At 44.6% G+C, this 26,717-nt stretch overlaps 1 protein-coding gene across 1 annotated transcript; it reads right to left on the bottom strand.

Moving 5' to 3' along the window:
- Positions 1 to 43: 43 nt before the first annotated feature.
- On the bottom strand, positions 44 to 24,058 carry Idh3a (isocitrate dehydrogenase (NAD(+)) 3 catalytic subunit alpha). The gene is made up of 11 exons (XM_057768849.1): positions 23,968 to 24,058; positions 19,394 to 19,456; positions 16,411 to 16,494; positions 10,326 to 10,440; positions 8,400 to 8,587; positions 7,627 to 7,760; positions 6,129 to 6,231; positions 5,934 to 5,998; positions 4,968 to 5,052; positions 3,124 to 3,276; positions 44 to 1,453 (listed from the first exon to the last, which is right to left on the bottom strand). The coding sequence occupies exons 1-11, from the start codon at positions 24,040 to 24,042 to the stop codon at positions 1,370 to 1,372; spliced, it is 1,149 nt and encodes a 382-aa protein (XP_057624832.1). The 5' UTR covers positions 24,043 to 24,058; the 3' UTR covers positions 44 to 1,369.
- Between the last annotated feature and the right edge of the window lie 2,659 nt (positions 24,059 to 26,717).

Raw genomic sequence — 26,717 nt, 5'->3', positions numbered from 1 at the left:
AGGCACTTACCTGACCAGGAAAGAGGCAGAGAATGCAAACATCTCAGCAGTTTTTAAATTCTTTATTACTGTGAACCCAAAGCCACTGGTAACTAGAACAATCCAGTAAGACAGAAAGCAGCAGTTGAAAGTAAAATACAGATTTTAAATCTGAATAAAAGCTTTAAAAATGACCCAGATGGGGAGATCTGTTGTTAGGAAATCCCCTTGTGCCCTGGGTACATTATGCAAAGCCATGGGTTTGCAAGCTGGTACAAGGGCTAAGGGAAGACAGCTTAACTTTGGTGTGGGCCAAAGAGTAGCTTCATGCTGTGGTGCAGAGAGGAGGGTGGGGATAGGAACCTGAGGGTCAGAAGCTGGTAACACAAGCCCCAGTCTGGGCTGAGTCAGCTCCGCCTCTGCAGTGGGGTCTTTTGTGTGTGCTACTGGGGCAGATGGCAGTGATTGGGTGTTCTGGGGGAAGTGAAGGGGCAGCTATGAAATATAAATCATAGCCAGCATCCCAGGGTCCTCGACTACAGCTGCGAGAGGTGGCCAAGCCTTTCCAGTGTCACCTGCAGCACCAGCTAAGTGTGGCTTCCTTCCAGGGCCACACAGGAGTCATTTGCATTGGCTGGCTCCCCAACTGAGGGGTGAGTTCAGGGGTTCAAATGCTTTCTTACAATGTGTCTTCTGAAGAGGAATGATCTCCCTTAATTAAGAGTTCTCCCAAAAAAATAGTGAATTTCAAGGTAACAAAATAATCTAATACACAGGGCATCTGGGGCTTTGGCTCAAGGATTACCTATACGTTATTAACAAAATTACATCGTTCATTATATATTTCTTGGAGCTTACATTTTTATTAATAATTCATGTACAGGACAAATATTTTTATTTTCCATATTGCTAAGAAATATACCATTTTTGCTGTGAACTTTCCCAAGAAATTCCTTTTGAGCCCATTTAGTTCTAGAATAATGTTATCTTGTGCGATTGTTAAAACCCTGTTTAATTCTCAGTACAGGGCTTTTGTTAAAAAGTTAAATATTTTCTCTTATTAATTCTGTATCATAATATTTACAGTTGAGGAAAAACTATTTTGCCTGAAGTGTAAAATGGGTAACAATGGTAAATGATACAGTTCACTTACAGTTTACAAAAAAAGGTTTACCAGATAGACAATAAATACAACAAGCACTTGGGAAAACCCTTTGAATGCAGGCCGGAGCCTTCATGTGCATCTGTTCCAAGGGTTTTGTTAAGAAAAGGCCGGATTTGAAAATGTACTCTGTCAAAAAGCAAGCAAACCAATGGCGGGCGTTCTCGAGGAGGATTCCAGGGTATCCTTCTGGAGTGATTGACAGCAGTAAATCTACCTGCAGAGGTGCTAATCTAAGTCCTTTACTCGGCGACAGATTTCTTCTGTAAAGTCAGAGCACTTAGCGTTGCCTCCCAGGTCTTTTGTTAAGCTCTGAGGAAAAGGAAAAAGCAAAATTAAACATCCATCACCACCACACTAAATTAAGCAAAGATAATTTCACTTAAAGCACTCAGTGAAATAGGAACTGAGCAAGATACCTGCCTACTGATGTCCAAGAGAGGTCCCATTACATACTACCTACCATAGGAGGCCTGGGGAAAACCTGTGAGATGTGTACCCCAAAACACTGCCAAGTCAGGCATGATGGTGCACCGCTATAATCCCAGCACTGAGAGGCTGAGGCAGGAAGACTCTTGCAAGTTCAAAGCCAGCCTAGTCTATACATCGAGTTCCAGGCCATCCAGGACTAGACAGCAAGACCGTGTCTCAAAACAACTCAGCACTGTATTTGAGAAGGTGCAGCAAAGAAACTACAGAAACGGCCGCTCCATTAAGGGGAATGTTTTCATTGTGAATAACAAAGAGGAAAGGATCCAGAAGTATCTGGAAGATTCCAGAGCAGAGAAAAAAAGACACATACTGGACATGTCCAGGGCTATCTTTGAGAGACATGGGAGAGCAGGAGAGAACAGCAGGAACAGCAAGAGACAGAACAGCGAGCAGCGTGAGACGGAATGCGATAGGGAGGTGAGAAGGGCCCAGACGCTACTGTGAGGGCTTTGTAATGTACAGCATGGACTGATATGTAACCACAGAAGCATGTCACAATGGAGAGCCATATGTCCTTCCTGCCAGAGGCAAGAGAAATGACTCTTTCTGGAGAGAGAAGAAGTTTCACTAGTTCCCAAGAAATACTGGATTTTTATCTAACCACCAGAAGTTCTATTGTAGTCCAGTGTGAGTTCGTTTCTGCATATTGCCTGAGAGCTAACAGATACCTCTCAAGGATAAGGCCTTTCTGAGGAGCAGGGAGTATTCCAGAATTTACCCTTTGCTCAAACTATTACTGGAAAAATACTGGTTGGTTATGAAAGTCAAAGGAAAGCAAATCTAAGCAAAACATCTGAGGGGAAATTTTAAAGCTCAAAAAAATTTGTAAGACACATTCTGATCTATTTTGGTATTTGGAGGCAAATAGCATGAAAACATTTACACAGCTAACTCCTAAGTTTAGGAGAAGTCTCTACTGTAGCCAATCTGTTTTCTACCAACTCATTTCCTCTTCGCTGCAAACATGTCGAGTTCCCTCCCGTGGCCTAGCTTCATGCTGCAGAACACCCTGTGTAATCAGGCCTCTTTCTGCTCGGCTCTAACACAGGCTTGGTAAAAAGAACAAGGTCTCATATCCGCCAAACGATGTCAGGCTATTAAAAATATGTTTGCACTCCTTATGTGTTGGCCATAAGAAGTAATTCCTAGCTCTAACTTTCAGAGGGGGCCAGCTTTGAGGCACCATGTTAGGATCATAGTAAACCAGATTGCACACTAACACACCAGGCCAGCGGGATGCGCTTGTGCCTTTATCGGCTCTCAAGTTTTCCACTGCAGACTGCTGCCCATCAGTGCCTCTTTACTCTTTCAGAGGAAATATTTAGATCCTCCCCCAGAAAAATGCATACATGAACACATACCTAACTTAAGCTCAATCTGGGAGTCCACATTAAGAATCCCTGTTTAACATCAAATCTTTCAAGGCTCTATTTCCTTTCTACGGAAGAAACACCATTTACCCAGTTTATAGTGGTCTAGATTACAGATACCTTTCCATCCTTAATAGTAGCAAAACACGCAGCCTCGATTTTGGCCGCGTGGTCAAAGAGTCCCATGTGGCGCAGCATCATCACGGCACTCAGCAGAAGGGCGGTGGGGTTGGCCATGTCCTTGCCTGCAATGTCCGGGGCTGTTCCATGAACCTATGGCCGTGTGAGAAGACAGCATCAGCAGGAGGGAGACGGAGCAGGCACCCAACATGCACCAAGTTCTGAGCTCAATCCCCAGCACCAACAAAAAAGAAATGACAGCGCAGACTCTTGAAGAAGTGAAAAACGGTGTGGACAATTCACGGACACATGTGAAAAACGGTGTGGACAATTCACGGACACATGTGAAAAACGGTGTGGACAATTCACGGACACATCTTAGAAGTAAAATAAAGCTATGAAGAAACAAAGAGCTAATTTTTGAGGGCAAAAATATGGGCGCCAACACTTGCTAACAATTTCACATCTCCAAAGCCCACAGAGAAGCAGGATGTGGAGCAGCAGGGGGAGACTGCGGTGGAGACGGTGGAATCGTGGGGAGCAGTGGACTAGCTAGCCTGCTGTTCGCATGTGGGCTAGCTAGCCTGCTGTTCGCAGCAGAAAAACAGATACTGCCTCAAACAAGGTGGGAAGAACCAACACTCTGACCTCCACACACACAAGCATGGCAGCACACACATGCCTACAGAGTCCGTTTCTCTCTCTGTCACACACATACTATATACACATACATATAAAAAAATTGTGGGTCAATAATATTTTCTAGTAGATTCTGGTAACATCTGAAAGTGAAGGAGGCACATAAAAAGTGTCTGGCCAGACATGAGGTAGCCTCCTGTCTCCAGTGTGAGGTTAGTCTGAGTAACAAAACCCCTCAAAATACATAAATAAGCAGAAATATATGGAGAAAAAGAAACAAACCAGTGTTATATAAAAAATAAAAGCTGTGGGATTGCAGAGATGGCTCAGTGGTTAAGAACACTGGCTGCTCATCCAGAAGACCCGAGTTCAATTCCCAGCATCTACATGGCAGCTCACAACTGTCTGTAGCTCCAGTTCCATGAGATCAGACACCCTCCCACAGACACAACAACAACACACAGAAAAGGAAAAAAGAAAGAAAAAACAACAACAAATAATCATTTATAGATAGATGTACATATAGATAAATTAAAAACTGGGCATGGTGACACATGACTTTAATGGCAGCACTCAGGGTAACAGGTAGGTGGCGCTCTGAATTTGAAGTCAGCCTAGTCCACATAGCAAATGCTATGCCAGGCATATTTTGAGACCCTGTCACAAAACTTAAGACAAATACAATAAAAAACAAAGTCTAATTTCTAAGACAACATGCAAAACTGCAGTTAAGAGCCTGTGTATAGACTACAATGAACCCAACAATGGGCCAAACGCTATTCTCAGCTGCACAGGTGCATGTATGGGCAGAGTGCTCCGCGAAGCCAAGGGCTTCCCAGAGCAGGATAAAAGCTAGCTAAGGAAAGAAAGGACGTGCAGAACAGTGAACAAGGGGCAGGATCAGGTGGATGAAGGTTCGAGTTAGATATGAACTCTAGCAATAAGGACTCTAGAGAGACAAATTAGACTGACAGGAAGCAGTGGCCTGAGATGGAAGTCTTGAAAAACTGAAAGCTTGACCGGGCAGTGGTGGCGCACGCCTTTAATCCCAGCACTCACAAGCCAGAGGCAAGTGAATCCCTTTGAGTTCGAGGCCAGCCTGGTCTACAAGAGCTAGTTCCAGGACAGCTAGGACTTTCATGAGTTTGATGCCAGCCTGGGCTATAAATGAGACAAGAATTCTGTGTAGGTGCTAGGGTCCTTACCGATTCAAAGATGGCGACACCATTGGCTCCAATGTTGCCACTTGGAGTCACACCAAGACCTCCAATCAGACCTGCACACAGATCACTGGGGACAGAAGAGGACATTGTGAAATAGAAAGCAATTCACCTAGCACCCAGATTTTAGTGTTTAGATATGATAATCCACTAGAGGAAAGCAGAGGTCCTTGGAGAGGTGGCTCATTCCAGGCATCAAGGTCAGAAATGCATATGAGCCTGGAGCAGCTTCCTGTGCCCCGGTAAGGCAAGGCTCAAAGGGCAGGCCCAGCCCAGGACACAGGATCCATGCACAGGAGGCACCGAGCACAGTCAAGACAACCTAAGCGAGTGAGGAACTCACCAGTGACTAAAAGAGAAACCAGGAGTACACATGCTGATGTAGACAATTAGCTACACAGCTCAGACCCCGCCTCAAAATTAAAACAATAAAATTTGAAATACAGTATAATTTCCTGATCATATGCAAAGCTCCAGAGGTGACGGCCTATATGCAGACTCAGAGAAGACAAGCTGTAGCCTCTCAACAGAACACCTCATAAGAAGTGTAGAAGAATGGGCTTCAAAAGTCAACATCTCCCAGCATCCCAAGGGGAGGAGGGAAGAATCCAAAGAAGAAAGGTATGCTAGAGAAAGAGCTTGAAAGATCTAAGTACTCAGTACAGGGAGCTTCCTTCTACCATTACAGTAAGATTTCGTCAGTCTGAGATTATGTCAACAGTGACTGGGGCTGGAGGAGAAGCTCCATGATAGCTTAGCACAAGGGAGCGGAAAAAAGAGAGGGGACTTTGTGATAATGACCACCAATCTAGCTAGCTGTGCAAGTAACAAAATACACTGAAACGTATTAAATGGCTTTTAATACATTACTGAAAACAGAAAACCATGATTCACTTTAGGATGTTCATATAAAAACTATAGGTCAAAAATAAAAAGGGCAGTCAGACTTACCTAAGGATGTCTCCATATAAGTTTGGCATGACAAGAACATCAAATTGGGATGGGTCTTGTACCATCTACAAAGAATAAGTTGTACATTTAGCAATCATAATCTGCACACCATGAATACACAGTATGCACCATAAAAAGCAACCAGTAAGCATCGATGTATACTTAGATGTAAACATACAGTATAAAGGTACTTACATTTAAACATACGGTATCAAGATACATCTCATTGAATTTAATATCTTTACAGTTCTCTGCAACTTCCCTGCATTTCTGCAGAAAAAGCCCATCTGACATCCGCCTGTATTTAATAAAATACATAATAAGTTGTTTAAAATGAAGACTTGTAGCAAGCAAAGAATCGAATCAAATCAAAGAAAAGTTCAAGAAAGTTAAGTTCCAAGAGGCTGGAAGATGGCTCAGTCACTGAAATGCACCCGCAGAAAAGCTGTCATACCAGTGCTAGGGATGCAGACAACAAGAGCCAAGCAGTGAGCTCCAGGTCAGTGACATACACTGCCCCACAGAAGGCAGACACTGCTCCTAAGGATGACACCGTGGTTGTTCACCATACACACACACTCAGGAAAGAAAGCCCAGTGTGGTAGCACATGCCTTCAATTGCAGCACTAGGGGGCAGAGGTGGTGGATATCTGTGAGTTCCAAGCCAGACAGGGCTACACAATGAGACCCTGACTCAAAAACAAAACAAAATAAACAAACAAATAAGTTCCAGAATTCAAATTATCTGATTTCAATTACAGTATAATTATTTCTTGGGCAGTTATTAAGTTGTGAGTTGGAAAGTTTTCAGATCCATATGGGTTCACAAAAGTGTAAAAACAAGAATAATCAAATTTTATTTTTATTTGGCAGGGCCCTTATTTTTGTTGGTTTTTTTTGTTGTTGTTTGTTTGTTTTTCAAGACAGGGTATCTCTGTAGCTTTGGAGCCTGTCCTGGAACTGCTTTGTAGACCAGGCTGGCCTCGAACTCACAGAGATCCACCTACCTCTGCCTCCCAAAAAAAAAAAAAAGGAGTACTGGGGATTAAAGGCATGCACCACTACCTGCCTTTTTTTTTTTTTTTTTTTTAAATCAAAGACAGGGTCCCAAGCAGCTAAGGATAGCCTTGAACTTGGTATGTAGCTAAGGCTGGCCTCAAATACCCACTGCTGAGAGTACAGGTACACATGGAACATGCCCTGGCTCGTATGAAAAATGCTCTAGGAGGGTAACTGTTGGTTAAACGGTTTCCTGCTGTGCAGGTTCAGTCCTTTCTTAGGAGTCAAGTCCTTGTCCAGTCAGAGGAGCCTTTAACAGACAGGGCTTGAGACCTCACCTGCCAGAGAAATCCTCTGACAGGATCTGCCCTATTTTAAGCCCAGAGCACATGGCACTTCAGAAACACCCCTGCTCCCCCACTTGGGAAACATGAACTGCATGGCCTCTGCTAACTTAACATCTTCTCCAGCTTCCTTTTGATACCTCAGCCACATTTAACTTCCAGGACATGAATTCCTGGCCCGCTTCATTTGTTCCTCCCATTTTCCCAGGAGGGACCAAGGAGAAAACGCCACTCTGACTGGTACAATGTTCTTTTCTAAACTCTGGGGCACAGAAAGAGAACAAGCTGGGGATCAAGTCCTGTAAGCTCCACCCCCACAGCAAAGCAAGTTCAGCCCCTCCACGACTCACATGATGTTGGCTTTGTGCACTGCTGTGACGTTGCTCCGGTGGTTGTTCCGAGCATACTCAAAGGCAAACTCTGCAATGCGCTTGCTCGCCTCTTCTGTGATGAGCTTGATGCTCTGCACGACACCATCAACAATCTGAAAGAGAGGAAGCCATGCTTCACTGGATGGGCTGTGGCATCGCTTTGGTACCGCCAGTTTCAAAGTACAGACCACATTATCGTGGCAGGCTGTGCAGTCAATGTTATCTCCAGCCCACAGGACAGGCATCACAAGCCTTACTGGACAGTGACAACATGATGGAGCCATGGAGTGGGATTCACAAGTCTATACTACAAACCAGGTCAGGTTCTCTCTCTCATTTGTTTGAGTAGTCAGCCAGAGATCCACAGCACCAAAACACCCACCAACTTCTGCTCCTCCCAGAGGCAATGTCTTTCAGAAATATTTTCAACTGAGAATTTGAACATTTGATCTGCCTCAATTGCACAGAAGGAAACCCCATAGGGAATAAAAACCTCTCTGAGCCAGGTGCAGTGGCTCACACCTTTAATCCCAGCAACAGGGAGAAAGAGGCAGGTAGATCTCTGTGAGTTTGAGGCTAGCCTGGTCTACACAGTGAGGTCCAGGACAACCTGGACTATGAAGAGACCCTGTGTCAAAACACAAACACACACACGCAAAGCATCTCTGAGGAAAAAAAAAACCTTCTCCCCCAAAAAATAAACTAAAACAAACAAACAAAAACAAAACTCTGAGATGAAGAGATGAACGTACCACATGCTCAATTCCACTGTACTCTCCTTCTGTGTTCTCTCGGATGGTGACAATGTTTACATCCGTATAAGGGGTTTTATAACCTTCAATGGAGACACACGGCCGGACATTGGCATAAAGGTCAAATGTCTTACGGAGCAATAGATTCATAGATGGATGGCCAGCTGCTATTGGGGTCTTTAGTGGGCCTGTAAGGAAGAACAGTCACATGACAATAGGATATACTTGGTCTCATAGGGAACCCACTAACTCACCTGGCTTTTGTAAAATGTGTTCTGTCTTCAACTTCGCCCCTCCCTTAGACCATCTCAGGTCAAGAAAACAGTTCCATGGGAGAGCAAACAAAGAAAGAAAAAGATTCAAGAGGAGGAACAAATCCTCTAGGGAGGTTTCTAAGATATGGCCTGCATTTCCTGTTCTGAGAACATCTGAGGACCAATCACTGCATCAGAAGCCTAGCATCTGCTGAGCCTCAGTGCTCAAAAGGGAGGGATGCTTACAATTAAAAGAAAAAAACCCAAACAACCCCAGAGAAATAACTTGGTCTAAGCTTACCAGCCAGTGGCCCACAAAAGATGGACCTGAACATGGTTTAAAGCCTGTGTCAAATTTCAAACTGTCATGTGCTAATTATTCTGAATCATGGCCTTAAGCATGTATAAAGATAATAAAAGCATTAAAAGTCTGACTAGAGGTAAATGGAGTTAAAAATAACAGACACAGTAAAGTTGGTATTGGGCAGCAATACTTTAATGTTGTTACTAGAGTCTTAAATGTCCCAGGGCTGAAGAGATGGCTCAGAGATTAAGAACACCGGTTGCGGGGGCTGGAGAGATGGCTCAGCGGTTAAGAGCACTGCCTGCTCTTCCAAAGGTCCTGAGTTCAATTCCCAGCAACCACATGGTGGCTCACAACCATCTGAAATGAGATCTGATGCCTTCTTCTGGCCTTCAGGCAGACACACAAGACAGAATATTGTATACATAATAAATAAATAAATATAAAAAAAAAAAAAAAAAAAAAGAACACCGGTTGCTCTTCCAGAGGTTCTGAGTTCAATTCCCAGCAACCACATGGTGGCTCTCAACCATCTGTAATGAGATCTGGTGCCCTCTTCTGGCTAATAGGCATATATGGAGGAGACAGAACACTGTATACATAATAAATAAATAAATCTTAAGAGAGAGAGAGAGAGAGAGAGAGAGAGAGAGAGAGAGAGAGAGAGAATGAACTTTTGCCAGGTGGTGATGGTGTACACCTTTAATCCCAGCACTAGGGAGGCAGAGGCGGATAGATCTCTGTGAGTTCAAGGCCAGCCTAGTCTAAAGAGGGAGTTCCAAGGACAGGCTCCAAAGCTACACAAAGAAACCCTGTCTCAAAAAATCAATCAAACAAACAACAACAAATGTCCCTTAATCCCAGCACTTGGGAGGCAGAGGCAGGCGGATCTCTGTGAGTTCCAGACCAGCCTGGTCTACAAGAGCTAGTTCCAGGACAGGCTCCAAAACCACAGAGAAACCCTGTCTGGAAAAAACAAAACAAACAAACAAACAAACAAAAACAAAAAGAAAAACAAATGTCCCAAATAAGAAATAATCATCTCAGGCCAAGAATATACTTCCATGGTAGAGAAAAAAAAAAAATCTAGAGATGCATAACTGTGATTCCAGCACTCAGAAGGCTAAAATATGAAGAATCTCAAGTTTAAAGCTAACCTTGCACATAAAACAAGTGCTAGGTCAGCTGGGCTATACCATGAGACCCAGTCTCACAAACATAAAACATTCAATAAATAAATAAGGTACCTTAGACACTTCAAAAAGAAGCTCTTTACTTTTGATAGACTGTCAGGCTGTACTTGGCTGACATGCATGTACTCTCAAAACAGAATGCCTGGGAACAACCAAAGCCTCCTCTCCACTGTACCTTTCAAGCCCATCTTGTTCTTATCCATGGACTCTTTGGCTTCTGGAGGAATCATCCACTTTCCTCCTGGTCCTTGAATGGCAGTGACATTCCGCTCCTCCCATTGAATAGGGGCCTACAAGTCACAGAATAGCACAGTGAACTGAACACACTTGAACAACTCTGGCATTCAGCCTACAATGATGGTGCATCAAGACTGGATGCAACTAGTAAACACATGGACCATAAGGTCCTGAAAGTCCCTTAGTGTGATATTCACTAGTGTGCCCCAGGGATTCTCTGCTTTACTCTGGCCCAGCCATCACATTAAGCTGCCACCTGCTCACTTATTTTCTTCACAAGGACTCTTAAGGTAACTATAATTAGATTAACATAAGAAGGGGGTATAAGGTTCACAGAAATGATTCATAGCACTTTCAGATGGATGAGCCTTGAAACCACAATGCTAAGAGCTAAAAGTCCACCAGAAAAGACTATGTATGAGTCTATTGATATGAATAGGTTATCAAATCTATAGAGAGAAAGCAAATGATTACCTGGAGCTGAGGCAGACCTAGAGTGACTGCTACACATTATGGGTTATCTTTTTTGGTGATAAAATTGTTCTAAATTAGATGGCTTTTGTGTGTGGCTGCACAACTCTAAATATACTAAAAATCATTGGAGTGGATGGTACAGTTATTTGTGGATGCTTTTTTACTGTTGCAGTGAATATAGAAAGGTCAGATATCAGCTCTGGTGTTGGTTCTCACCTTCCACCGTATTAGAGACAGGGTCTGTTGCTGCTCACTGCTGCTTAAGCCATGCTAGCCAGTCCTCTCACCTCACAACAGAACGGCTGGGACTGCAGACACATGCTACAGCATCCAGCTGAACTCAGGCCCTCACGCTTGCACAGCACTTTATCCAGAGCCAACTCCCCAGCCCTGCACTGTACCATTTTAATGAGTGATGTGAATTTTATGTGAATTATATCTTAATAAAACTGTCCAAAGAACAGGAACTACCTATGAAAGTCCTGGTTTAAAGCACAAAAACTCATGTTCCCTTCTTTCTCCCTCCACCTGTCATATGAGAGCTGACATCTGCCAGCCGGCACACTGTCTGCACACAGCCAAACAGAGAAATATAGAAAAAGATGTGGACCTTGTTCAGAAGGAGCTTATAAGCATTATCTCATTTGCAGGAATTTCCATTAGAAACTCACATTTGAAAAAAGAGAGTTCATATAATTTCAATAAATTTCATTCTTCAACTCATGGCTATTTTTTTTACACTACACAGTTCTAACAACAATAAAAAGCCAAGTTACAGTCTTAAGTCCCCCTGAAAGACCCTACAGACCCCCTCCTCAGAACCTGCAGATAGCAGGCTCCCGGGAGAACGTCCTGTTTGCTTGAAAGATTCTCAGGATCAGCAGCTAGCCTGTTCTTGAGAGAGGAAAACAGGATATCTATAAGATAGGACATCTACAAAGCAGGATGACTGTAAAGTAGGATATCTATAAGATAAGAGCAGGATGTCTGCTGCCAGGCATCCATGCTGGGAGAGGAAAACCATTCATGCCCCCCGCCTCATTCCGATAACCTCGCTTCTGCTTCTGTAAAACTTGCTTTTGCTGCCCTCTTTCCTATAAAAAGACCTCCTCCCAGTCTGCAGGTGCGCAAGTCCTCCGAAAGACTTTGCCGCCCGCAGGTACCTGTGTCTACCTAATAAATCTCTTGCAGTTTGCATCCGACCCGTGGTCTCGGCCTGGTCTTTGGGTCCGAGGGTCTCCACCTGAGGGAAGGTCCCTACCAGGGTCTTTCACCCCAAACAAAAATTTCTTAAGATATCTACCAGAAAGCCGGGCGATGGTGGCGCACGCCTTTAATCCCAGCACTCGGGAGGCAGAGGTAGGCGGATCTCTGTGAGTTCGAGACCAGCCTGGTCTACTGAGCTAGTTCCAGGACAGGCTCCAAAGCCAGAGAAACCCTATCTCGAAACGCCCCCCACAAAAAAAAAAAAAAAAGATATCTACCAGAACTGAAAGTTGGGCTGTAGGAATAATATTCCATGCTTGACGGCAATACCAGAACAGAAAAAAAGGCATAATTCAGTGGTAAGTGTTATAATTTATTTAAAAATGCAGTGAAGAGAAGTCATACCATGTAACAGGGCTCACATAGGAGGTTTAATATGAGAGAGAGAGAGAGAGAGAGAAGGGGCAGAAAAGGGGACAGAGAAGGAGATGGGGGTGAGGGGGAGCAGAGACTGGTTCCCGGGGACAAGGGTGGCAGAAGAGAAGGGGAGGGGGAGAGAAAGAGAGAGAGAGAGAGAAATGGGTAATGGGCAAGGCCCACCTTTTAAAGGGGAACTTAGTGGATATGCACAAGAGGTGCTCTTAGCGGCTGCAGCTGAGGTTGTTTCCTGTAAGGATCCCAAGGGCGGGCCAGTGCAGATGCCTGAATACTAACAAACATTTTTTTTTTTTTTTTTTTTTTGGTTTTTCGAGACAGGGTTTCTCTGTGGTTTTGGAGCCTGTCCTGGAACTAGCTCTTGTAGACCAGGCTGGTCTCGAACTCACAGAGATCCGCCTGCGTCTGCCTCCAAAGTGCTGGGATTAAAGGCGTGCACCACCACCACCCAGCTTACATTCCTCCCTCTTAACTCAAAAAGGTGAGGAGTTAGAAAGGGGTAGCAGGTGAGACGGGGATGAGGTCACCGTGTTCTCGAGACTGCTTCCTGTTGACCTAAGGAGTGTAGACCATATTTGGGGGACCTGAGAAATCTGGGGTTCGTCATATCCTAGGGTAGATGGCTATTTCATTTCACTGTCCATGCCCTGTGGGGCCGTTTGGTGCCTCTTGGACTTGGTAAAATACTTTTCGAGGTGGATCCAAGTGGACTCCCTGGAGCTCACAAGAACTGAAAGCAGCTGATTGATGGAGGAAGGCCATTGGCTAATAAAGAAACTGCCCTGGCCCATCTGATAGGGCAGAATTTAGATAGGTGGAGTAAACAGAATAGAATGCTGGGAGGAAGAGGAAGTGAGCTCAGACTCGACAGCTCTGCTCTCTGGAGCAGACGCCATGCTCCCCTCTCCCCGGCAGACGCGATAAAGCTCCGACCCAGGATGGACGTAGGTTAGAATCTTCCCGGTAAGCGCTCCTTGGGGTGCTACACACATGAATAGAAATGGGCCAAGCAGTGTTTAAAAGAATACAGTTTGTGTGTCATTATTTTGGGGCATAAGCTAGCCATGCGACCGGGAGCTGGGGTGGCATGAACACAGCCCACAGCTCCTTCAACAGCTGATCCTTTCCCATCACCACAGCATCACCTTGACACCCTCTTTCTATCTCATTTATCATAAGACACAGTGGTTGACTACTGAGGACAGCAAGAGTAAAAAGTGAAGCAGAACAAATTTGTGCCCAACTTGTAAGGCTGTCTCCTGAGAAGGCACGTAAAAATGATGGGGAAAAATCACCAGGGCCAAATGGGACCAGGAGTTGAGTAAATAAAAAGAAAGGGAAAGCCGGTGTGTGCCGAGCAAGAGGAAGCTGGCTTCTCCATCTGACCTGCACGATGCAGCAAACAGACGGGACATTTGGAAAGGGAGACCAGACAGACACTAGCAGGTCTTAGAACAAAGAAAAAGAAAGTGAAGAATTCTTTCTCGATTTCCCTACTGTCTGGTTCGAGAAATACTGAGGCCAGATGATCTGAAAGGAATGGTCAGTAGGTCTCCAAAGGACATCTCAATGGGAATGAGAAAGTATGACACAGTTCCCTTGAGTGAGGTAGAGAAGTCAGACCCAAGGGTCTGCAATTCCTAGCATCCCAGGAATTCAGAGAGGCTCAGGCTGTCCCATGTGTTGTCACACAAGAAAAGGGGCCAAGGGCTCTGAGCCCAAGAGAGACACAGTCACCTGGTACCAGGACTTTGAGAAAAGCCAGAAGGCGAGGTGAGGACTGTGCTTGACAAATGAAACCTCACATCCAGGGGAATGGTCAGAGGCAGGTAGCCCCACCAGAGACCCAACTGCCAATAGTGAATAGAAGGCAAAGCTGCCAGTGAACGAGATTTGTTGTAGGTGAAAGAGAGCAAATCAGAAAGCAAATTTGTTGGAGGTGGAAAAGACAAGAACAGAAAGCAGTATCTAAGGGGTATTTGGACGAGATCTGACCACAAAGGCAGATGAGTTTAGTGCCCTTAAATCGGGCACTAAGTGCAAAAGTTGGAGGTATAGGCGGTGCCAAAGTTCCCATGAATGGGGCAGATAAGTGAGACCCAAGGGTCTGTAATTCCTATCTTCCTAGGAATTCAGAGGGGGTTGATTTTGAGAAGTCACAGGCTGCTCAGTAATTCATCAAACACAGAGCAGGGGCCAAGGGCTCTAAGCCCAAGAGAGCTGTGGTTGCCTGGTACCAGGGTTTAACAAAAGGCTAAGGAGATGAGTCCTAACTTGTGGGAAATGGCCAGAGGTGGAGAAAAGGGGGCCCACCAATCATGCCAGTATTGGATGGAGGAACCCAGTGATGCATTAGTTGGAGAAATAAGGCTGTCCTATGAGGAGAGGGTTCCAGAGTCCCAGCATGCCTCAGGCTGCCGGTGGGCAGGAGGAAGCACAGGAAAGTCTTTCCTGGTCAGGGAACCAATGTTGTAATTTATTTAAAAACCCCATGAAGAGAAGTCACACCATGCAACAGGACTCACATAAGAGGTTAGTTGGAAAAGGAGAGAGAAGACAGAAAGAAGGATAGAGAAGGGGACAGAGAGGGGGGCAGTGACTGGTCCCTGGGATAAGAGTAACAGAAGAGAAAGAGAGAGAGAGAGAAAGAAAGAGACAAGAAGTCGACAAGGCCCCTTTTAAAAGGGAATGTAGCAAACGTGAACAGGAGGTGCTCTTAGTGGCTACAGCTGAGGACACATCCTGTAAGGACCCCAAGGACGGGCCAGTACAGATGCCTGAATACTAACAACAAGGATTCCTGTTTAGCATGTGCAAAGCCAAGTTTAATCTCCAACACACCAAAACTATAATACATGAAAAAGCTTCTTTCGAAAATCGCCTATATAACTTCTAAAGCATTTTCTGTTAGATGCAGTAAGGCAGGCAAGTGAGTGGGCAAGATTTAAACACCTTAGTCCCAAGCAGGGTTTAAAGAGTCACGAATACTGCAGTGCTATCCGATTACAACTATCCATGACAGTGGCAGCACCGAGACAGGCATGATTAAAGGGACAATCATCCAGCTCTCAGGAGGCTGAGGCTTGAACACTACAAATTCAAGGTCAGCCTAGGCTGCACAGTGAGCTCTAAACTAGTCTAGGCTTGAAAGCGGGACTGTCTCAAAAGTAAACAGGAGCTGGAGAAACAGTTCAGCAGCTCAGATCATCTGTTGCTCTTGCAGAGGACCCAGGGTTTAACTTCCCATATTCACATGATGGCTCACAACCATCCATGCACAACTTCAGTTCTAGGGATCCAACAATTTCTTCTGGCTTCCACAGAAACCAGGCAAGCATGTGGTATACATACATACTTACAGGTTAAACACTCTTATGTACAAAACAAACTAAATCTTTAAAAAAGGTAAATAATTAAGACAACCTTTTTGGAGAAGGTCTCACTAGGTAGCCCTGGCTGGTCTGGAACTTGCTACATAGCCAAAGCTGGCCTTAAATGCAGAAATTTGCCTTTCTCTGCTTCCTAAATGTTGGTATTAAGGCCTGGACAACCACATTCAGCTTTAAAATAATTTTATTCATTTATTTACTCGGGTACACTTATGTATGTTCATGTGGGGAGTTTGTGCATGCCACAGTATGGGTGGAGGTCAGAGGACAACTATCGAGAGTAGGTTTTCTCTTCCCCCATGCGGGAGCTGGCGACTGGGCTCAGGTCACCAGGCTGGGCTGTGAGTGCCTTTACTCACTGAGTCATCTCATAGTCCTAATTTTTTTTTTTTTTTAGTAGAAAATTTGTGAAGACTATTTAACAACAGACCCCACAATCTATATAGAAACCTAAAACAATTTATCTTGGCTAAGAGAGCCTCTGTGGTGTACCTTTAAGAGAATTTTAAAAGCACTTACTTTGGCAGCATCAAAAATCTTCATAACTGAGGCTGAGATTTCTGGGCCAATTCCATCTCCTGGAATTAAAGTTACTGTCTGAACCTGAATAGGAAAAATCATTGAGAAAATAGTAAGGATTGGTTTTTAAATTTTTAAGAAAGAGTATCACTCACAGAGAAACTCACTTTCCCAGGTATGTTGGAAAGACCTAAATGCTTTAAAGAAACAGACAAAACCTCCCACTGCGATCACGACAGTGGAGGAGAAACCAACTCTATGATACTCCATGTCTCTGCTCTCAAATGAGTTTGGAAGTTTAAATAGTAATGCAAATTATGCTCTTCAATAAAACAAAAATAGGGCTGGTGAGATGGCTCAGAGGTTAAGAGCATTGCCTGCTCTTCCAAAGGTCCTGAGTTCAATTCCCAGCAACCACATGGTGGCTCACAACCATCTGTAATGAGGTCTGGTGCCCTCTTCTGGCCTGCAGGCATACACACAGACAGAATATTGTATACATAATAAATAAATAAATATATTAAAAAAAATAAAACAAAAATAAACTACCAAGCATACTTCCTGACTTGTACTTCTTTTCAGACAAGCTCCAATGACTGACTAATTCAGGTCTGTAAATCCCAAGAGAGCAACCATTTCAGCATTGCCAACTCGCTGCTCCTCACGAAAGCCCAGCTTCAGTCTGCGGAATGCTGGTAAGTTCTCAGGAAACAGTCAGGCTCATAAAACTACAACGTGTTTCCAGAACTCCAGAGGTCTGTTTGAACCCCCCGAGAAAATCAGACTTCATCTCTAGAAGCTTCTACTTTCCTTGCTCCTCTATAACACTGGCTCCTTCGTATGGTCTCAGTGAGCATGGGATGTCATAGGAACCCATACCGTCATCAGACCCTAAGGCCCAGCTAGAACAACATGAGTGTGTGTGGTGTGACATCAGTTATGTCAACTCCAAAGGCTCTGGACAACAGCAAGCGAGCATCTAACCATGAGTGAAATGTGTCAGAAGGAAAGATGGGAGGATCTGAGACTTGTTCAGACCCCTCTTCATTGGGAACTACATTCTACACTGCTTCCTACAGGTCTAGTTTTTCAACTACATAGTTTTAAAAAAATCACTAATTAAGGAAGAAGAATGAGACAAATATAAAATACACTGTACACATGTATGACATCCTCAAAGAATTAATGAAAACATTATATATATATATATATATATATATATATATATATATATATATATCATAAATTTGTTTAAAATCACTATTTCAGCTTTCCCTTACAATGACATCTGGACAGGTTGACTAATTATTTCAAGTTTTACATAGAGCTGAATCAATCATTTTTAAAATCATTTTTAAAATCGATCCTCTTGATCGATTAAAAATAACCTCATCGACCAACCAGGCTAATATATCCTAGAGATTAAATAACAGTAGAGAACCATGATCGTCTTGCCCATTTCCAAGTGTGCTGGGTTTTTCCTTCTGTTCGCTTTGGTGTTGAGGATGGAACTCACGGCCATGTGCATGCAGGCAAGTGCTCTGCCACAGAACTTTAGCCCTTTTCCCTTTGTATTTTGAGACAGGTTTAAGTTTCCCAAGCTGGCTTTCAACTCTCTCTGGAACACAGGCCCTGTATTTTTTCCTGACCCTCCTGAGCAGCTAGGATCACAGACCTATACTATCAAGTCCCGCTTCAGAATGGCTTTGAAATACTGACTTGGTTATTCTTGAGCTTGAAATCAAAGTCTTATTCTTTATTTTTAAAAACTTTTATCAGTTTTTTGAGAATTCCATACAATGTGTTTTGCTCATATTCACCTCCCTTCCCCATCTCTCCCTGCCTTCCCCACCCATCCAACTTTGTGTCCTTTTTCTTCTTTTGACCCATCAAGACCAATTTGTAATGCTCAAATATTCTAGGATTTGTGGACTTCAAACGGAGCATGGTCATCTGTCCGAGGCCTATAATCTAATCAGAGAAAACTGACTCTCTCTCCCAGCAGAATAACCACCAATCACTCCATAGCTAGAGGTAGGATTGTGTGCCCCACACCCCTCCCATGCTGGAATCTGGTCTGCTTTGGGCTTGCACTGGTCTTGTGCATGCATTCAGCTGCTGTGAGCTCATTTCTGCATTTTTGACATAAGCAGGGTCAGAGGCTCCTTCTTCCTGGTCTCCCACAGGTAATGCCATCTAAGAAGCTACTTTTCTTCTCCAGTACATCCAGCAAACAGAGGAAGAAATGTACTATGGTCTCATCAATTCCTCATGGCATGAAATGTGCTGTGGGAGTATAAGAATGAAGGAATTACAAAATCAAATCAGGTTCTATAAAAAGGGAAAAAATAATAAATAGGAAGTCACTGACACAGTCTTGGAATGCTCCAAAAATGTGCCATCAGCTTTTCAAGCACAGAACTCTAAAGCTAGGAGTTCCAAAAACAGCAGATTTAATGGGCACTAGGTGATCCACTAATACTGGATCTACAGACTGCATACAGAGAGTGTAGGTCTGCAGGGCCCAGAGAAACACAAGACAATCATAGATGATAACCAATCTACTGCTTTTAGGGAAGCTCAGAAAACAAAAATGCAAAGCAAAAGTTTTTGAAGCTTCTCAACAATTTTCTCTCAATTTGTATGTTTCTAAAAAAATCATAAACCCTAAGTGTCTTAAGACACTAATGAGATTACAAAATAAAGTACCAGCTTCAGGGTAACTTCTATTTTTGTCCTGGCTCCTTGAAGATATCACTGGGACAGGCTTACATAGCAGGATGTAACAGACTTCTCTTCAATAGGAAAACGACATGAGATCTGTGTAATTAATTGTCAGCCAATAATTTTAACATACATTAGAAGTATGGCCAATTCCCTTTAGCATTAAATAAATGAAGACGGAATGCTAAATAATAAATGTATTTGAGCATCTTTCTTGAGAAACTTCTAAAAGGAGAAGTAAAGACATAATTATACTCACACCACCGGCCAAACCTCTTGTCACCTGTTTTGTATTGTGGAACGCACCCAGCAGCCGAGAGACCTACGTCAACACAACAGAAATGCCATGCACAGAATTAAACACAAATACTGGAGGAGAAGTCATTTTTGATAGGTTTCCTTGGAAGAACTCAAGTCTTTTTCTTTTTTTTAACTTAGAGACTTTTCAGGAATAATTTTCTCAAATATTACTAGCTCAATGTTACTGAGTTGAAACGGTAGAACTACAGTTCTGTACTTTTTCTTTCTTTGGGGTTTATGTATGCATGTGTGGTATATTAGTGTATATATGCACGTGTGTACATGCGTGTGAAAGCCAGAGGCCACACCAGGTGTCCTCCTATCTTGGTTTTTGAGAAGGGTGAGCGCACTGAACCCACAGCTCACCAATTTAGGAAGAGCTGGCAGTGAGCTCCAGGGGACCCTCCTGTCTCAGCCTCCTTAACGCTGGAATTAGTCATGTGCCGCCATCCAGCCTTTTTTGTTTTTAAATAAATTTATGTATTTTACATCCTGACCACAGTTTCCCCTCCCTCCTCTCCCCCAACTCCCCCACTCTTACTCCCCCTCCCAACCAGTCCCCCTCCATTTCTGTTTAGGAAAGGGCAGGTCTCTGCCCAGCCTTTTTAATGTAGGTGCAGGAAATCTGAACTCAGGTCATCGTGCTTGCAGGGTGGGCGCTTTACAGACTGAGCCAAACCCCTCCCCTTCCCCCCTGCCCCCCACCCCTCTGCCAAGCTCAGCACTGAACTGTTTTTTGAAGTCTGAGTTTATAAGTGTAAACTGTCAAAAACTTTTGAAGACAAAATGGAACTACTCTTTTTTGCCTCAAATCTTAGTTTTCTCTAATGTTCTGGTTAGTTTTGTCAATCCTCCTGACCACCAGAGAAAGCCATATGCTCTAAGAAAATTATCACCAGATTTAAAGCCAGCGGGGTCCTTAAGGAGCCAGAGCACGGCTGCTCTCTGAACTAATTCTGTGGATAGAAGGTCAAAGACCGGGATTTGCACCTGGGCGGTGGTGGTGCACACCTTTAATCCCAGCACTCGGGAGGCAGAGGCAGGCGGATCTCTGTGAGTTCGAGGCCAGCCTGGTCTACAAGAGCTAGTTCCAGGACAGGAACCAAAAAAGCTACGGAGAAACCCTGTCTCAAAAAGAAAAAAAAAAAAAACTTCAAAAAAAATTAAAAAAAAAAAGACAACTCAGCAAGACCCCATCTCAAAAACTAAGGAGGGCTACCTGCCTAGCATATGCCAGCCCCGACACCACCAAAGGGGAAAACACAACCAGGTCTTCTGTGTCCGTCATAGGCCAATTCTTTTGAAAATATTATTAACAGTTTATAGTAAACCTAAACTAGTTTACTTAGCACTATTTGATGCCAATGCCACACAGAATATTTTAATTGTTTAGTTCTTCTAGGAGTACAGGAAATAGTTATTATTGTTATTTGTTAATTTGGAGACTACAGAAAGATATAAAAAAGGAAAATAAAAGTCACTCAACAAACCTAACACTCAGCCGGGTGGTGGTGGTGCTCGCCTTTAATCCCAGCACTCAGGAGGCAGAGGGAGGTGGATCTCTGTGAGTTCGAGGCCAGCCTGGTCAACAAGAGCTAGTTCTGAGACAGGCTCCAAAGCTACAGAGAAACCCTGTCTCAAAAAATAAAAACAAAAACACAAACAAAACAAGTCTACCACTCTAAGACATTAGTATTAATACATTTTTTTCCTGATAACCAATAGCATATGTACACGTTTAAAAAGGTATTTCAAACTCTAGCGTACACCTTTAAACCTAGCACTTGGGAAGCAGAAGTAGGTGGATTTCTCTGAGTTTGAAGGCTAGCCTGGTCTAAACAGTGAGTGCTAGGCTACAGTGAGACCCTGTCTCAAGAAAAAAAGCTTTCAAATATAATAATAGCTGACTCCTTCAGAAATGGTACAGTCTTATTACAATAAAATCAAAGCAAATAATTGAATACAGACCAAAGTCATTCAAATCTGCTAAAAAAATTTTTAATGTAACTTTTTCATGTTAGATACATGAGCAGAGAGACATTGTTACACCCTGTCTTATTTTTCCCAGGCCCTCAGGAGGATTGAAAGTTCAATGCCTGCCAGTCTGTGCTAGGCTACAGAGTGAGTTTAAGGTCAGCATGAGTGGTTTACTGAGACCTGACTTTAAAACTGGAGGGAAAGAACATTGCTGAGGGCGCAGCTCAGTGGGACAGTGCTTCCTGGCACCAGGCTCAGTCTCCAGCGCCACAGCAATAACCAATATCCCAAGACACGCAAGCCATTCTTATGCTTTGTCTGTTACTATATTTACAGTGCCTGGGACACCTCCTGCCTCGTGCTTGATGCTCAACAAACCCTTCTACAACAACCCAGGCCACTCAGAAAAATACTATGTGCAGCTGAGGGCTCCCATCCCAGCTTCCATGCCTGTACTGACTTTGCTCTAACTGCCGATATTTCCCGTTTTTCCATTTCTCCTCTATGATCTTGGACTAAAATAAAATAATATTTCCTCTATAAAACCTAGCTTCCTGAACTTGATTTCAGGCCCCAGAACACCTGAACCCTGCAGCTCTTCACTTCCTTTTACTTTCATATTCCACCTAAAAACAAGAGGTACTATGGAAAGGAGGGGCTGGAGCTGGCTCTCATAGTCCTTGGAGCCGGAAAAGCCTTTAAAACCCACTTTTTCTCAGTGGGAAATCTTTGATCTACAAATGACTTTTTTTTTTTAAAGAAACAAATAAAACCTTAAATGGAAACTGGGTGTGATGGCTCACACCTATAATCTTGCCAACAGTTGGGAAGTAGAAAAAGGACCAGGAGTTCAAGGTCAGCCTGAGCTACAGCCTTAGCTATACTTGAGACCAAAGCAAAACCCTTAAATGGAAAGCCAGAAATAGCCTTCCTGAAGGAAACCCCAAATGCCATTTAGCACTTCACCTGATGAGTTAGCCCCAGGAGCCTCTCCTGAGCCCTAATCCCTAGAGAGACTGACCCCAAGGCTGGGCCACCCTGCCAAAGGTCACACAGGGAATCATGTCCTAGGGGACATCTTCCTACCCTACAGCCGATAATTTCTGAACTTTTGGGATTTTCTTACAGAGCTAAAGGCAAAACCAACTTCCCAGCACACTCTTCCCCAGTGTAGCCCTGAAGGCTGACTATACCTACTAAGGGTGGATCAGGCAGGGGGCATAAGCCCAGACATTAAAAGACAAACTTGTTACACCTTTAACAGTGAATGTGACCTGATGTGTGGGTCTGAAGAACGTGGCAAACTAATGAGTGAAAAAGCCTAGTTACTAAGGCCCAAGAACTGCTGTCTGCTTTGGCAATTGCCAAAATAGATATATTGATAACTAAGAAAGCTTCAGGCTTTCCTGTCCTGCATGGGCTAGGTGCTTGCTTTCAAGCACAAACAACTCTGACACAGCCCATCTTACAGGTGGGCTACAGACATTAAGTAATTTACTCAGGGCACACAGGTTGGTTGATGGCATCATCAGGATTTAAAACTAAGACCCCCTACATTGAATTAGCAGTACATGATAGTGCATCTCCAAAACTCTCTTTAAACTTAGAAAGGGGGGAGGGGGAAACACTAAATTTTATGTTAAAAACCGCATTGCTTAGAGCAGATTTCAGTGACCACTCGCTCTAGCATCAGATGACCTAAGGCCTGGTCAGTACTATATCCATAACTGGCTAAGTGACCTTGGCCACTGGACAAGCAGAAGGACACTGAAAAATCAAAATACTTGGGTTCCTCTCCCAGATGACAAAGACATCCGGTATGACCTTGAGTAAGGCTGTCTTTGGGGACAGGTTAGCCCCACGGGGAAACCAAAAGATTGCATATGTAACCTCAAGTGCCTTCCAGCTTGTACCTGGGCCATCATATCAAAGAGAGCTAGAGCAGGGTTCCCAACAACGGGATGATGCTGTGGTCTTCCTCTCTGAGTGTTCAGAGTGTAATTCCAAGGAGCATGATGCCCTGTGTCCTCTGAAGGGGAAATAGCTACCGAGGCATCAGGCTAGAAGAGTTCCAAGAGGGAGAAAAATCTGACCGGCAGGACCGCCCCGGGATTCCCTCACCTGGGAAAACCTCTCACTCCCATAGTTTAGCGGCTCAAAGGCTCAGAGGGACTTGGGAGGGGCGACCTGGGCCGTGCCGCTGGGTGCCCCGAAACCGGCAGGTAACAGGGCCGCGGGGCCTGGGCGGCCGTTCCGTGACCTTCCGGGGCTCCGCGCGAGGCCTGGGCTCCAGTACCGGAGGAGCCTGGTAGGGACACCCGGAGCAGAGCCGGCCGCCTTGACCTTGAGGCCGTCCCCGCCGAGGGCGCGGCTGTCCCGGCTCAGGGCTAGCCACGCTCGGCGTGCTGGCCACACTCCCCGAAACTCTCCCCGCGGGCCGTGCGCCGCCTCCACCGGCCCCCGCGCGCTCGCCTCCACCAGGCATGAGGAGAGATCACAGTCTGCCCCCCCCCCCCCCCCGGGCCGCCCGCGAGCCTGATGCCCTGTGGTGCTCACCTTGGACACCCACGCGGACCCAGCCATCGCGTCCACTTCCCTCACCGCGGCGACAGCGGCAACACCAGGGCGCATGCGCGTAGCCGGCGCTCCCGAAGCCCGCCCCGCCAGGCCCCGCCCCGAGGCCCCGCGTGGCCCCACCCCTAGCTCGGATTTTCGCGTCGTTCGCCTACGGACCCGACCCCTCTCTGCACAGCTGCCACTAGCTGGCCAATCACTGTCTTAATCTTTCGATGACGTGCTGCTGAGCAGGCCTAGCTGCGACCCGGAAGACCCCCCCCCCCCCCCCCGCGCCTGCTTCATTCATTGAGTAGCTGTATGGATGAGGTGTTTGTTTGCCACCTATTAGGGATCTAATGAGCTTTCTACATTTGGAGGGTAATGGGCCCCCTTTGCAATCCCACGGCAACAGGTATTTTACTTATTCCCCAAACGTTGGTTTGGTTTGGTTTGTTTCTTAGAGACAGTCCTATAAATCCTCAAACTCTCTATGTAGCTGAGGCTGGGTTTGAATTCCTGATCCTCTTTTCTTGCCTCTGCCTCCCAAGTGCAGGGACTACAGGCATGCACCACCACGCTAACTTGATTTTTGTTTTTTTTTTTTGTTTTGTTTTGTTTTTGGTTTTTTTGAGACAGGGTTTCTCTGTGGCTTTGGAGCCTGTCCTGGAACTAGCTCTTGTAGACCAGGCTGGTCTCGAACTCACAGAGATCCACCTGCCTCTGCCTCCCGAGTGCTGGGATTAAAGGCGTGCGCCACCATCGCCCGGCTCTTGATTTTTGTTTTTTAATAGCTTTACTGAAATATACTTTAAATATAAAAGGTACTCCATGTTGCTCAGAGGTTAAGAGCATTGTTGTTTTTACAAAGGACACAGGTTCGGTTTCCAGCACCCACATGATGGCTTACAACCATCTGTAACTCCAGGTTTAGGGGATCCAGCACCCTCTTCTGGCCTCCCTGGGTACCAGGTACCAATGTGGTATACACACCTAAATGCAGACAAAACACTTATATGTATAAAATAAATAGATCTTTAAAAGTAGTCGATGTAAATGTACAGTTTTAAGTTTTTAGTAAATGTAAACTTGCATAGTGCCAGTTCAGAAAACACAGCTCTTGGGCTGGGGGGATGGCACAGTAGGTTAGGTGCTTGTTTCAAAAGCATAAGGACCTAAATTCAATACCTGACACCCACATAGAGAGCCAGGTATGAGGGCAAGCATCTATAACCTGAGCAATGGACAACCTGAGCTGCTTGGATACCTACCCCCATTTGCACAGTCCCTGGTTCAATGAGAGACACAGTCTTAAAAACTAAGGTAAGAATACCTGCCATGGGGAGGGGAGCAGAGAAAAATGTAGAGCTCAATAAATATCAATTAAAAAAAAAGAATACCTGCCGTGAAACACACACGCACACACACACGCACACGCACACACACACACACTACAGCTATTATCTTAAAGAGAATAAGAGGGTTTATTCTAGCCAAATATAAGGAACTAGAGCCAGGAAACACAGACCTAGGTTACCCCAAATTCCTTGTTCCAACATGATTAAAAACAGTGTGTCAGTTAAAATAAATGTTAAATGTTAGTGTTAGAATGCTGAGGACAGGAACATTGAAGAAGGTAAATAGGAGCTTGCAAGCTGGACATGGTGGTGCATGCCCTTAATCACAGCACTCAGGAGGCAGAGGCAGCTGGATCTGAGTTTGAAGGCCAGCCTGGCCTACAAAAATGAGTTGCAGGACAAGCTGGGCTACACAGAGAAACCCTGGCTGGAAACACAAAAGGCAGCTGGGTATGAGACAGCCAAGCTCACTGGACAAAGAAGAGCTGGTCTCAGTTTTAGCAGGGTCTGACTGGCACCCACAAAGAATTCCCTGGGGCAAAAGACTGAATTGAATAAGAACAGCTTCTGCAGAAAAGAGAGCTGGCTCAGCAGTTAAGACTTAAGAGCAACTTTTGCTCTTCCAGAAGAATGAAATTCGGTTTCCTGCACTCAGCTAAGGAGGCTCGTAATCTCCTGGCATTCCAGTTCCAGGGAGTTACACGCTCTTCTGGCTTCTCTGGGCACCAACATACATGTAGCATATGCTCAAAGAGATACGAGCACATAAATAAAAAACATTTTTTTAAAGAAAAGCTTGTATGAGAGCATCACCTACTCCAGGAAGGAGACATGGCCCCACTCCCAGGCGCAGCTAAAGAGCAGGTGGTAAAGTGAAGGAAAATTGCAGGTACTTCTTGGTAACCATGCCTGCTGAGGGTAGTTTATTTGCTGATGCTTTTTGTTGTTGTTATTGTTGTTTTTGTTTGTTTGTTTATTTGGTTTTGGTGTTTCAAGACAGGGTTTCTCAGTAGCTATGGAGCCAGTCTTGGAACTTGCTCTGTAGACCAGACTGGCCTTGAACTCACAGAAATCCACCTGCCTCTGCCTCCCCAGTGCTGGGATTAAAGGCGTGCGCCACCACTGTCCAGCTGACTGATTCATTTTTAATATTCTTTATTGACTATTTCTAAGTCTCCTCTTTGGCCCGTTCCTACTTCCTGGCTAGTCCTGGTTTCAGAAGACCTTGGCAAACCCAAACCTTAATACTCAGCCCAGAGAGGCTTCTTTGAGAAAATAAGATCCACACTCCTCTTCCCAACAAAGGGCTCCTAGCTAAGAGCCAGGGGAGGTAGGTTAATTCAGACCAGCTTTCCCCAAAGTCCATTCTAGAAAGAGTTCATACAGAAGGGTGAT

Source organism: Chionomys nivalis, chromosome 4 (assembly GCF_950005125.1).
Source record: "Chionomys nivalis chromosome 4, mChiNiv1.1, whole genome shotgun sequence".
NCBI lineage: Eukaryota > Metazoa > Chordata > Mammalia > Rodentia > Cricetidae > Chionomys > Chionomys nivalis.
The sequence above is the reverse complement of the archived record's forward strand: the minus strand, read 5'-3'. Positions and strand labels throughout refer to the sequence as shown.